Source organism: Channa argus, chromosome 10 (assembly GCF_033026475.1).
Source record: "Channa argus isolate prfri chromosome 10, Channa argus male v1.0, whole genome shotgun sequence".
NCBI classification, from domain to species: domain Eukaryota; kingdom Metazoa; phylum Chordata; class Actinopteri; order Anabantiformes; family Channidae; genus Channa; species Channa argus.
The window spans coordinates 19,606,557-19,621,015 of record NC_090206.1 but is presented as its reverse complement, the minus strand read 5'-3'; the positions used below and the strand labels follow the sequence as shown (position 1 = coordinate 19,621,015).

The following is a 14,459-nucleotide window of genomic DNA, read 5'->3' as shown; positions in this document are numbered from 1 at the left end:
ACTCCTACCCATTGTGCTATTGTTGTCTTCTGTCAACATAATCCATTCCAGAGGGGGGTGTTCACAACATCGAATGATTCATTCGCCTCTTTCTTTTTAAATGTATGTATGTGTAGGATAAACAGCAGTTTGACGTTCGTGTGTATTCAGAAAAACATATTTATTTTTTTTACATTTTATTTGGAAGCGGGGAATTGCTATTGTGTTTTGTTGCCTCACACCCCTCCCCCTGCGGCTGAAAGTGGTACGGTCCATAATGTAAAGCAGCACCCTACCCCTCTCTTCAGTTAATGGTAAGTCCCTGTGCTCTCCGCTTTACTGACTGCGTGTGGCGGTTCCTGAACCGGGATGCTGTATGGTCTGTAAAGCCGTGGGCACCGGGACACAGTTCTGTCACCGTCGGGATATGTTTGTCGGTTATGGTTCGTTTGTGTGTCTCATTTTAAGCAGTAAACACGCAAAAGTACAGTGCGCGTGGGAGAGGAATTGTAGCAGTGTTTTCTAATTATTTGACGGCTGAGAAGACGCGACACGAAGCAGAAGTAAGCGCCGGCTGACAGGTGCCGTCGACCGGCTCTTTGTAGAGAGATGCCGCCCGTCCAGAGAACGATGTCTGATCTTCGTACCCGGGCGGAGGGTATGTAAAGACAATTATTCTTAATTTTATGTGTCAAGAGAAGTGTCTGAAAATCACGTCTTCCATTCTTAGACAATTTCCTTGTTTCTGGAACGAGGCCGGCTGGTAGCTCCCTAGAAGTACATTAAATTGTTAGCTGTTAGCCTAAAACTGTGATTAATGCTACTGGAGAAAAATAACTCGTTCAGTTGTAATAGAACTAAGTGGATAATATGCTGTTACTCTTTATCTGCCCATAAACGCCAGGTTTCCACAGATAAAGGCTTTATTAATGGCTGCCTGTAGTCTGTAAGAAGCATATTGGCTTAAAACTGGTGTGGGGTGCACCTGACCCAGTAAACGTAGTACCAATCATGACTGGGACACCCCCCAAGCTATACCCTGCCCATCACAAAGGTGCCATTATCTCATAAAGCAAAAGCCCCCACAAGTATTACAAGTTAACATTATCAAACCGCATGCAATATCTACATTGCAATAAATCTAAAACCTATAAGTTTGGAGTATTTGTGCAAAAGAGCCCAGTAGTTCAATTAAACAACAGAAAAATTCAAATGACCTGACATCTCAAAGTCATACTTAAGTACAGTAATTAAAAAATATCATTGGGAACCTTTCCCCACTAACAGTAAGCCATTATGATTGGGTCTGGACCCTTGCTCCTTCACTGTAACGGTAACTTTCCACTGCATCTTAGTCTTGTTTGCAAGACTGAATACATACTCATTACATATTTAGCTTTAAAGGTTGAGATGTGTTTTTTTATCCAGGAGAGTATCTATGACTGAACACTGTGGGTGTACAGTCCTGCAAGAATTCTTTATCCTCCCATTGCTGTTTTGTCGCTGCCCCTGGCCTCTGACCTCTCTGAACAAGAGCCTGAATTTATCTGGAGGGATCAATAACACATCACAGTATTTATTATGTTTACTTTAGTTTCTTTTCGTCTTCACGGTAAATGAAATGGCACTGATACTGCATTGCTAGAGGTCATGCAATAACTTCCCCATATAACCGCAGTTAAATTGCTGAGTACTTGTAGATACAGGAAGTGTTCCTGAACCTTGGCCTTTAGGACAGCAGAGTAAAATGCATTTTTGCATTGCATGTGGCTTGATTTAAATTCAGTATTACTGAATGTGAAACAGTGACTACAAGCACTAAACTAAAATAAAACTCTCAAGTTGTGGTGCACAACATATTGGGCAATGACTGCCTACAAACTTTTTGTGAGTACCGATTTAAAATAATGAGCAAATGAATAATTTCTTACAAATATACATACATTCTGTAATTCACCACTTATTTGAAATGGGAAAAATCTTCAAAGCCAGTTTGTTTGGGATACTAAAATCCCACTCTATAAGACAATGTTTGAAGCAGATTTCTACTTTTTGTGTTTACAAAAAAAATATTTTTTGTTATCAGATTGGCCTGCACAGCATAATGTGTATTATAATTTAATGTTTCAGTTGTATATTCCTTTAGTCAGCAGCGCAGTGGTGTTGCTGTCAGCATTTAACAGTAACGCATAATAATAACCCAGGGTGTTTTGCCTATTATAGAAATCAAGTTAAGAAAGATGATTATCCAGATGCAGCTGTAATATTTAAATACCAAAAACAAAAAGTGATGATCTTGCATAAAAATTAAGTAGTATTTAGTATTTTTTGGCCTATATGGCCATTGTTGCTTATTGGATTTCTGAAAACTTAAATAATGAGCACCTACCATCCTGATATTAAGCTACTCCAGTTTTCGAGCTTTTCCACTGAGCATCTCTTGAAATAATTCTAGTATACAAGAACTGTACGAACTGTAAAAGCTGGTAATTGTCAGTGAATCATAACTTTACTGTAATAAAGGCCAATCCATCCTTGTAGTAGGAATCTAAATAATTAAATACTAATATAGATTCCATAGAAAACCATTGACCAATATGGCTGCTGCAGTCACAAGAATGAACACATAAATTATGCAGCAGCTATTACCGTCACCCCCAACCTCCAACTACCACACTCTACTTTTTAATGTTACAAACAGTAAATGACCAATTGCATCAAGCGTATCTTCCTCCTGCTTCAATGACAATCTCTTTTTTTTTTTTGTCAATCTTTGTCTTCATTCACCTCCTTTACTGTGCTATGTTTTTGCTGCTGCTCCAACATCAACATTTCCAGCATCATGGCTTCATGTGTGCTCAATTATTTTGCACAGTCATTGGTCTATTCTGCAACATTTCTTTGGCCGCTTTTATGAGAGTCTATAAGCACACTCCCCACACTGCAGTTGTATTTTTTAATCACCACAGTGCATCAGGCAGGCTTCCATTAAAAAGGGCAGCCCTCTGCCAGGCTTACCACCTAATCCATCAGCGGGTTGTCCGTCAGCTCTCCATGCTGCACACTCCCCACTCTTGTCCACCACGTGCCACACCACTCCTTGTCACTCCTTGCTGCTGTGCTGTGAAAACATCCAGCATCACTGCCAGACTGCGCCTGAATGTGTTGCCAAAATAACCTTATCAAGGACACTTTGGGTATAGGTGACGTCAGAAGCTATTAGCACGTTTAATGTGTGATCCTGCATTGAGAACAAATTTCCATTATGCGTACTAAGGCATTAATATCTGGCCTATTGTCTAGCTGGAAATGCTAGTCAACACGAGAGTTAATGCTAGACAGATGGCAACTAGTATTCTGTCCTATCTTTGCTGGCAAGCTTATCTTTAGACAGAACGAATCCCCTCTCACTACAGGTGAAGATAGGCAGGTAAGCCTGTTCTGAATACTCATTTTGTGAGGTGAGTCACATGAGCATCTCGTTGCCCAAATACTAGTTGGTCAGTAAGATGTAGTCACCTTTAAACTGTAAATCTAGCTTTCTGTCATTCAATTATTTTTTCTTTTTTGTAAAGCAGCATGTTTACCTGTAGCATTTCAATAACACCAGCTAAGCCTCAGTCTGTCTGAATAGTCGCAGCAGCATAGGGAGGGAGACTGGAGGGGGATAGACTGCTCCCTTCTGAAGGGATCAAGGGCGGCCCATGTGCCTGGCGGATCACTGGCTGATAATAACGTGGCACAAAAGCCCAACACACCACTAAATCCCCTGTTTGGGTTTTCTGATGTGTCATATCAAGTCCCCTCAGGCCTCTGTACACTCAGTACTAAATGCTGGCATGGGGCATCTCCTCTTCTCTATTTTCCACGTAATGTCTTGCCTACATCACTAACCTGCAGCCAGTCTAATAAGTGTTTCTTCAAATATTCTAATTTCCTCACCTCAGTGGCTCTTTTTTGTCTGTGATTAAGAGTGGAAAAGGCAGATCGGTGTAAGAAGGGGTGGATGTGTAAATGCACGTGTCCCTCACAAAGATGACTGCAGACACGATGCATCTACAGTTCCTGTGATGTGGAGATTCAAAATTTATTTTAATGCTTTCTTATGCAATCCTTTATGGCCCTGAGATGAGTAAGACCCATGACATCTTAGCAGGCAGTATCATGAGATTTGCATATTGAAAAGAAATAGCCTTTGTCTCTGCTTACAGTGGTTGTCTTCATTCTTTTTGCACCCCACTATGGATCATCATGCATGGTGCTGCCGATCTTTCTTTCCTGATTTCCTTTCACTACTGTTAGTTACTAAACAAAGGCATCAAATGTGTCCAAAGTAATATATAAAACTTAATTTTACTTACCTCACTTAAGTAAGTTGCTTTGGATAAAATGATAATAATGGAAATGTACTTATGGGCCCATCAATGATTTACTTAGCTTCTGTTTGGCTCTATTCAGCACAAAGTGAGTGATTCTTGTTATTACATCATAAAAATTAATATGTACATTATTTTTTGAAAATAAACTTAAGAGCATGTGTACATTTCTAAACAAAAACTGTTACTGACTCTCTAAACAATCTATTAGCATTGACTGGATGCTCTCATATACTGGAGAAGCCCGAAACATTACTTATATGAAACCTTTGCACATACTGTATATGCTGTTAGGGAGTTAAATCTTCTCCCCTATACTCATCAACTCAGCCATCACCGCATAAGATTTACAGTAACTTAGTTTCCAACTCTCAATCATCAAATATTTCTTGAATATAAAGTTAGATGTATAGACAAAAGGCCCTAACTTTATTTGCAATCACTTTGTTTTTGTTGGTGTGTAGAATTGTTGTTTCTGGCATGGTTGTGTTTGTCTGTGCATGCACACAACCATGAACAACAGGAAAATACATCAAGCCTGCATGTGGTAGGAGTTGTTCAATGTGATGACAAGGTTATATGGAGCGGTATCATCAAGCACTCCACAGTAAGGAAACACCATCAATGCTTGGACAGATAAAAACTCTTGCTGGCCTTGATCCCCAAGATCTTGAGCATTGTATGACCTGTTCTAGTTTAAGCTTATGTCCAACTAGGCCACGGAGCTTCTAAAACATGGTTAGGTCAAATATATACAGAACATCTAGGACTTTCACATTCAGCAACATTTTACTGTGTAATGATGCAGTTAAAACATCCTTGTCAAGCTTATTCATTTATGTTCTTAGCCTAAATCTGGTCTTCAGGTGTTGCTTTAGGACGGAGAATGTGGAGAACAACAATAAGGAGTAGTCAATCACTATAATCACTGACATATATTAATATTTATGACATATTTCTATGCTTTTGTATTAGATAACATGCTTTAATCACTTTCATCTGTGCCTTCCACTCCGGCAGTACAAGCTGTAGTGTAATTGATCTCACTATTAAGATTGTATAAGTGCAGGTAACTGAGGCTTGAATCAATAGTAGGCAAAGACAGAATTCAGGGTGATGCAGGCTCCTGTTTTGTCTCTTAAGCGATCACATCAAACGCGTCGCATCCTGGCAGTGAACATGAATGTATTTATTGTCACTGCTTATTCATTTAGATATTATAGGTATTTTTAGACAAAATGAGTATGGCTGTTAAATCTTCTGCCGCAATTTCAGATCTCAGTTCTGACCTTTTAGAAAGTAATTATTTGATCCCCTGGTGATTTTGTAAGTTTGCCCACTTCCAAAGAAATTAAGGGTCTATAATTTTTTAGCATAGGTGTATTCGAAACCACAGAGACAGAATGTCAGCCTAAAAGACATGATACCAATGTTCGAAATTGAGATGCATTTTAAAGTATGTAAAATAAGTACTTGATCCCCTACCAACCAACAATAATTATGACTCCCACTGACTGGATATGTGCTCATGTGATACACTGATTAGGCAATTTAAAAAGGTGCTCCTAATGACAACTCCTTATGTGTATAGATGCCTGTCCACAGAATCTCTATCTTCCATTCAAACCTCACCACCATAAGCAAGACCAAAGAGCTGTCAAAGGAAGTCAGGGACAAGATTTTAGACCTGCACAAGGCTGGAATGGGCTACAAGACCATCAGTAAGAAGCTTGGTGACAACGAGACAACTGATAGAACGATTATTCGCAAATGGAAGAAATACAAACTAACCAGCAACCTCTCTTGGTCTGGAGCTCCATGCAAGATTTTCCTTCATGGGGTAAGGATGATCAGTTAGGGATCAGCCCAGAACTATGCGGGAGAAGCTTGTGAATGATCTAAAGCCAGTTGAGACCACAGTCACCAAAAAAACCATTGGTAACACTATATGCAGTCATGGATTGAAATCCTGCAGCACCCGCAAAGTCCGTCTCCTCAAGAAGGCACATCTACAGGCCCCTCTGAAGTTTGCCAATGAACATCTAAATGATTTAGAGAAGGACTGGGAGAAAGTGCTGTGGTCAGATGAGAACAAAACAGAGCTCTTTGGCATCAGCTCGACTCACCATGTTTGGAGGAAGAAAAATGCTGACTATGACCCTAAGAACACCATCCCTACAACGCATTGAGGGGCCTATGGACGGGGCCATGTATTGTGAAATCTTGGATAAGAACATCACCCCCACCCCCCCCCCCCCCCAACCAGCACACTGAAGATCGGTCATGGATGGTCCCTGCAGCATGATAATGACCCAAAACATACCGTCAAGACAACATAGGAGAAGAAGAAGAAGCTCGAGAAGGAGAAGAAGAACGAGAAGAAGCTCGAGAAGATGCACATACAGGTTATGGAATGGCATAGCCAGTCTCCAGACCTTAAGCCTCTACAAAATCTATCAAGGGAGCTGAAACTGCGAGTTGCCAAGTGACAGAAATGAAAACTTGAGGATTTGGAGAATATTTAGAGATATTTAAAGAAGAGTGGACCAGAGAACCTCCTGAGATGTGTGCAACCCTGGTAATTAACTACAAGTAACATCTTGCCTCTGTGCTTACCGACAAGGGTTTCTCCACCTAGTACCAAGTCATGTTTTGCTTGATCATTTTTTGGGGGGGATTTCTGGTTGATTTTTTGTCTCCATAATTTAGAATTAAGCTATGATAAAAACTGAAGACCCTTCTTTTCACTTTCTTCAGTGGGCAAACTTACAAAATCAGCAGAGGCTCAAATAATTTTTTTCCCCACTGTAGGTATGTGAACCTCAGACATTGTGTTTCTTTGAGCACCTTTCACACCTATGCAAAACTTTTCATGAGTGTTAAATGTGTGACATTTTTATTACTAAGGCTCACATAGTTTAGTTAGCAAAATATAGATGACATTATGATGATTACATTATGTGATTTGGAGAAATTCCTGAACCAGGTCCAGCTCCTCCAACCCTTGCTCTCACTGATCTCCTATACTTTTTCTATTGTACGTTCTGCTATGCTCTACCAGACACTGCACAGTCCTTTAGATATTAAATTCAATATTATGTTAACCTTTAGATGCTTAATTCTCAATTATATATACATAACACCAATTATAAGGTTAAATGCTTGACATAAGCATGCCTTCCCTGTCAGTTCACGTTTGTTTGGGTATATTTTCATCACCCAGTCTTTCCAAGAATGTCAAAATAAAAATTGCACATATAAATGTGTACAGTATGTATATATAAATACATAAAAACTATAAATAAATTGGTACTGAATGGAATAGGACTTAATTGTTAAAACACAAGTATATAACATCACAGTATAGCGTATTTCTCCAGTCCATGTCAGTGGACAAATCAGTGAAAATTATTGATCTCTAAGAACTCTATAAGGACCCCATATATCTGCATCCACATTTTCTTTTAAAATAAGATTGTCTCTCCAAGGCAACACTGTATGTCTGATCCTTTGTCAACATTTCTCTAAAATGGATGTCCATCCTCTTCTATAGTGTAGTTATCCTCCTAGTTCTTAAAATCTAAAGTCAGGGTGCAGCAATTGCTGTAGAATTCTAGGTATCTTTCCAATAAATGACTTTTGGCTCAAAGAGATCTTCACATCCTTGCTTTGCCTTCAAAATAACTTAGACTTGATTCTCACTTGATGGCAATCAGCATAAACATTTTGTATTTTAAGCTAATTACACAGCCAAAGGTAGAGGTTAGTTACAGACGTTAATCTACATAAACCTATTGGACAGGAAGGATATTATGGTTCTCGCAACCAATACATCCTGCTCTACCACAGTGACCCAATCAAATACTGAAGCTGCTGAAATATATAGACATCCTCTAAATGCTCAACATTTTCATTGAGAAAAGACTAGAAGTTCAGGAAATTTATTAACCTTTGGATTTTGCAGTTTTTCACAATACATTTGTACTGTGAATATAGGAAGAGGAAGAAATAGAATGAAGTGGTAGAATAAATTGTGCTCAGGCTTAATTATTTGATGATTATGAATAAATGACTGTGACTGTGACTGTCACATGGTCAGTTTCCTCCTGCATACCAGATGACCTTCCCTTTTTCCATTCAGTTGGTTGCACACAGTGGTGAGGTCTCTGTCCCTGCAGATCCTATGCTAATCTAGTCCAGATTGTCCTTCTGATGTCACAGCAAGCCCCAAACTGCTTGTGTTGTCCCTGGACTGTCCGTCCCACTGTAGCTCTCCTGAGCCTATAGGCAGCCAGATGGAGCTGGGAAGGGAGGGGGATTAATTCTGCAGATGCCCTGTTGTTGTTGTTGTGAGCGCTGGTTACAGCATTGTGATCCGATAGGCGACTTACAGATGCCTCTGTTGCTTAGATTGAGGCTATATCTGTTTCCCCCTTCAGTGCCTCCACCCATCTATTCACAAATGGCAGGAGATAGGAGGGGGCTTTCATCTCTGGCACTTTGATTCAATTTAATAGACTCTGGCTGCAGTGTCTACTGAAATATTTCTCTGGTGTAAATGAATCATGTACAGATCTTTCTTTGGTGGTGATAAGCAAATATAAATGGCACATTACAATAAGGTGTTGTAAGGTGGAGAGATCCCAAGGCCCCCCACCAAAGGAGCTAATTTAAACTGTGGTTAATGTGCAGAACAACCTCATCAGTCTGTCTTACGGTCTTGTTATTATGTGGTCTATAAACATTGATACACAAGCCAAGTCACTTGTCAATTATTCAACCTAGTTTTACTTCACAAAAGCTGCTAACTATGTATTTGCTGCCACTCCTTTGTTTATTTAAGAGCCACCTATTTCTGTAAAAGGAAGAAGCAGTTTTTTTTGTTTTGTTTTGTTGGTTTAAACATTTCAATTTACTTATAGACTAATTATTCCCAGTGGTTGATTAATTTGCCTTTTTGAAGAGAGAAAGCCAAGTCTTGATCATTGAGCCAGCTATAATCAGCATGTGACATGATATCTTTTTTATGTCTTTATAAATACTTTATTTGAGGTTGGACAAGAGTACTCAGAATGATACAGTGTTGTTAAAAATATCTTGACTTTAGAAACTATTTTAGGTTGATGATCTTATTTTAATACAAGGATTTGTGCAAGTGTACCAGCCATAGTTCACAGATATAATGGTCATCTATGTATGACAAGTTTTTTTTTTTGTTTAACATTTAGCGTGTCATGAGATTCTTTGTTACAAGTATGCTTGTCTATCAAGTCAATGTTTACCTGTCATTGCTGCTGTTATATGTGTTGAATGTTTGACAGTCATGGCAGCAACAATTTTCCACCCCCATTGCTTGTGCCTGTCCTGATCTAGTACATCAAGACCCAAAATATTGGTAGATGTTTGATTTAAAAAAAAGTTTTTGAAATTTATTTTTCCCCCCTTTGGTTGCTTTAGGATCTAATTTCACAGTATGTGACTTCTCTCAAAATTGAGTGTATTAATTTTGAAGGTGTGGTTGTTTGTGTTTAACATGAATTATATTGTAACCATTACAATCAGCAGTTACCAAGGGACTGTGTTCTGGCAGTGTGTAAACATCAATTAGTGTTGATGGCATAAAATACATGTTCTGCAGTTTAACTAACATAAGTTAGTTAACATAAGTTTTAGGTTTTTTTAAAAAAAAAAAGATTTCTACAGAGTTTTATATTAGAGATTTGCGATACCCAACGGTTTGTGACCAACAAGACTCGGCAAGTAAAAAAAACACAGACTGGGGAAGACTGGCATGCCTTAGCCAACACCAAGTCATGCAGGGCCCAGTTTTTTCCCACTGGGCATTCTCTCCAAAATACGTGCCCCCTTGTGACTATTGTTCCACCCGTCTGTCTGTTGGCTGACACAAGCAATAATCCTGACATCTGGCCTGCATCCAAATTCATTACAACACTTGGTGGCATTGATCCCTTCTCTCGAGGCTTTCCCTCTAGAGCTGTGAGCTTCTGCTCTCTACTCCCACTGAGCTTTATTTGGCTCCTTTTTCTCTCTTTTTTTTCTGTCTTCTTTCCATGCATCTTACAGTACATTGCCAATTTATATAGATAATACGGTAGTTCCATTAATAGATAAAAGATGTTGTTATGAAGCCTAATATAACACAGATTAAGAATTATATACACATTGAGTATCCTCCCAGTTTCCCATTCTTGCTCTCTTTATTGATGTCAGGGTAGTTGAGCTGTGACACGCCCGCAGTTAATGAAATTAGTGCACTGAAATTGAGCAGTTCCCACTGAGACATCAGTGATGGTGGCCGAGTACAATATCTGTACAGAGTGTTAGAATTTAAGGAAATGAACCGGAAGGAGATCCCACAAATAATTCTCTAGAATAAATTGGTCAAAGCTATTTTGAGGATGAAACCTGCTTCACCTCTCACCCCAGCTTCCTTGGACAGTTGTGTTGCTCTACCCGTGCTGCTTTTTAAATTTGTCTACAATTACAGTAGGCTGCCGATAAAAGTCTACTTGTTTTAACTGTTGCTTTTGTCTTGATTCTGTATTTTAACAGGAACAGCTCCCTATATCACCTTCAAACCGTGCTAACATGAGTCCTTCACTGTAAAATAACTATCTGCTTTTGTTCATCATAGTCGGTTGAAATTGAGGGTTTGATGGGTATTAGAGCAATATTTCTTGGCCACTACTCAGTCCCATCGATGACTTTCCGGCTCCAGCTTTACTTTTTCATCTTTTAAACCAAATAAAGCACTGCATATAGAGACTTCAACTGGATCAGGTTTGTGAAATATCCAAAAGAAAAGCAATATGGTGCAAATCTGTCACGGTACATCAATTGTTAGTGTCTGTTCTGATACTATAGTGCGATGTCAATTTTACAAAAATCACTTTTGAACGACGTTTAAATTGACATGAAATTAATTCGAATGCAACCCACATAACTCAATGAGTTAGTTTGAATATTTTTTGTTTTTTTTTTTACCAGGTTCGAACAAAAAGTGGCAGCCTATACTATAGCAAGAGGTTGCATCTCAAACTATTTTGACAGTAGCTTGCACCAAACAGTTTCTATTACTTTTGCAATGAACAATGCTGACTCACTCAATTAAATTGCAAGACCATAGAATAATAAAACAGCAATAACACACTATTTCCACTAGCTTGGTCCAAGATATGCGAAGTCACAAGCAAGCAAACTGAGAATACAGTTGTACTTGTAAAGGTAAGGCAGCACTCCTCTACTGACCTGCTATGGCAGCAGTACTGACCTACTGGGCAATTCTTTTCACAAGCACAGCAGAAAGTGAAAATACAGCCTAAAACTCCACAGAAAACCAGGGAAATCTCACAACATGGTGCACAAACTAACAAAATTCAACACAATTTGAAATGTTCTCTATTAGGTGGCTCTTTAAGTTTTTGCTTGTTATTACTGTTTGCCTCTCAGATGAAGCTAGCTGTGCAGACTGTGCTAACCTTGCTAGCATGGTTTACATACATATTGCCATAATGCTGTTAAAATCTACATCATGAATCATACATTCTTTACACCATCACTGCAGAAGTACTCTCCTAACTATATTAATATACACATCTGTTATGTAAGGAAAACGTTTTACACTGAGATTTTTTTAACATGTTTGTATGTGCCATGTAGCTTATTTTTTTTGTGGGAATTTTGAGGTCATTGTATAGTGTAAATGTTTTATACTGGATTTCTTACAATTCAGGCACATTTGGAAGTCACACTTAATTAAATAGGTGGTTAGTATGTGCTCATGTGTAAACTTAATATAGTTTTATATGGCATTTTTAAAAAATGAGTGATAAAACAGTTGGTTCAGGACAAATATGTGCACTGTTACACCCTCCATCTATTCCAACTGATTATCTGCCTCATTTCATAACTACTGCCTTGTAAAAGCTACATAAAGTATTGATAAGATTCATAAGGTAATAACACCTTTGTTTGTAGCCCTGCTGGCATTTTCTACAGTAGATGTTAAAATGCAATTTGTTGAACATAATGAACAGTTTTTGCTGTCTGCAGCATTTACTTTTCATATAACCTCTTGTGTAAAAACTGCTAAGAAGAGGGAGCCAAGGCACTAAGTTAAGCAGTAGCAATACCAGTTGCAACTGGTGCATTGCAGCACCTGGCCTACCCCTGCACACAGGCTCCTGCTGCGAGGGCTCATTCAGAACACATCTATCATCGCTGCTCTGCCAGCTTTTTTGGCTTGCTATTTTGCTAATACCTTACGCTGCAGTCATTAGCTATGCCAGTTTCCTCTTTTCATTTGTCATTGTAGACACAAATTCCTTGATTACTTTACCTACATTAAGAATTTCTTGACTAACCCTATTCTTTGGCTTTGTCCCTTGTTGTGTAATTAATATTGGTGTGTTGGTAGAAGCGATCATCTAATAGTTTCTGACAATTAGACTGTAAGATGTAGTCATAGTGTGTGTTTTTATGAAGTCATAGTGTTACTCACTGGAATTACTATTGCATTGTTTCAGATTGTATGATGTGCTGAAAACACTTTTACTCTCGTAATAGATTAATACATAACACAAAATGCTGTATCCATGGTTTTGTAGCCCTGTCTCCATCCCGTCCACACTCTGAGAGCCAAAAGTAATTTCGCTCACCTTTACTCAGTGTTCTTACTGGTGGTTGGAATTGAGTGTTTCCAGTTGAGCTCTTGGTTGCAAATACTTTTTACTTTTGGGTGATTGAGGCTAGTTAACTGTGTCTTGGAGGGTCCCTGTCATGCCAAGTTGATGCAGAATTAGTGGATCACTAATTTTCCTGCAAATCCTCTCTTGGCCCCAATGCAGCTTTTTATATTTCTTAGAACCACTATTCAAAATTTAATATTACTGAAATCTCACTTATTATATCTTACATATCCTGCTAATTATAGAACTATTCTGTCATTGGCTTCCTAGACAACCCTATTTTAAACTGTAATAAAAACATAACCTTCATTTACTTAATTTACAATTTTGTTAAACAGTACATGATAAAATAACAGACATCATGTATGTCTTTCTGCTTAAGGAGTAGAGACCCTGCTCTTTAATCTGCTGTTGCTGTGTAAATGTACACACAATTTTGCCACCACACTCCTCCAATAAACTACCTATGCTGATCTGATGTCTTGCATAACAGGCCTAGGATAGCCATCCCGTGTTTTCCCTGGTGACAAAATGACTAGAGGGGGCCATTTATTTTTAGCCCTAGAGCAAATGCTAAGGAGAGAAACTGTCAGGAGATGATGGCTTGAAGACAAAATATTTGCAGTAACTCCTCAGTTATCCTTTATGCGTAGCCAAGTGGATCATTAAAAAAACAAAAGCTGTAATTTAAAACTGAGGGTGTGTGTAACATGATAGAGAAAGTACCAAGACTAAGGTTATACTAGTAGTTGGAAAAAGAGCAGGGAAAGTGGTGAGTGTGACTTTGAAGACTGTGTTTGACTTCTACTTTCCTCTTGACTTGACAGAAGAGAGAAATAGTGTAGAACGGAGGGCCAGGAACTGGTTGCACTGGTGCATATCCTGCAGGGGATCTGGTTACAGCACCTCATGACACTGCATTCTTGTTTTTGTTGATGTTTCCAGTAGCCAGCCCCCCCTAATAATGGCCTTTCTTTCCATTTTTAAAGTCCCTGGGTTTATCTGCAGTCATGAAAGCTATACTATGCCAGCCCCTACCTAATAACCTCTAACACTACTACTACTACTACTACTACTACTACTACTACTACTACTACTACTACTACTGCATGCTAGGATCACCCGCTGGATCACATGCATGCAATTTGAGAGTGTGAGAATACTGTTGACTTAAGGGTTTTCCAGTAGTGCTCTCTTGGCAGTGCTGAGGGCACTAATCTAAACGTCAATTTAAACTCCTCACGAACGTTTTTATTTTTAGAATTTCTTTTCTAAACAAGGAAATCCTGTCAAATCTGCTTTTGCAAGTCTAAGATAGTTTCAGATGGTAGTTTACATTTGTTTTGTCGCCTGTTCACCTCCACAGAAGTGGATAGGAGAATTGTCTCAAACCTAA

The 14,459-nt window shown here is 38.8% G+C and overlaps 1 protein-coding gene across 6 annotated transcripts in view; it reads left to right on the top strand.

Moving 5' to 3' along the window:
- Positions 1 to 282: 282 nt before the first annotated feature.
- Positions 283 to 14,459, top strand: part of atp8a1 (ATPase phospholipid transporting 8A1) — a 97,291-nt gene continuing 83,114 nt past the window's right edge. For all 6 annotated transcript variants that reach the window (XM_067518835.1, XM_067518837.1, XM_067518833.1 and 3 more), the window contains exon 1: positions 283 to 637. In XM_067518835.1, coding sequence (XP_067374936.1) covers positions 589 to 637 — 49 coding nt within the window. In that variant the 5' untranslated portion in view covers positions 283 to 588. The remainder of the gene's footprint in view (positions 638 to 14,459) is intronic.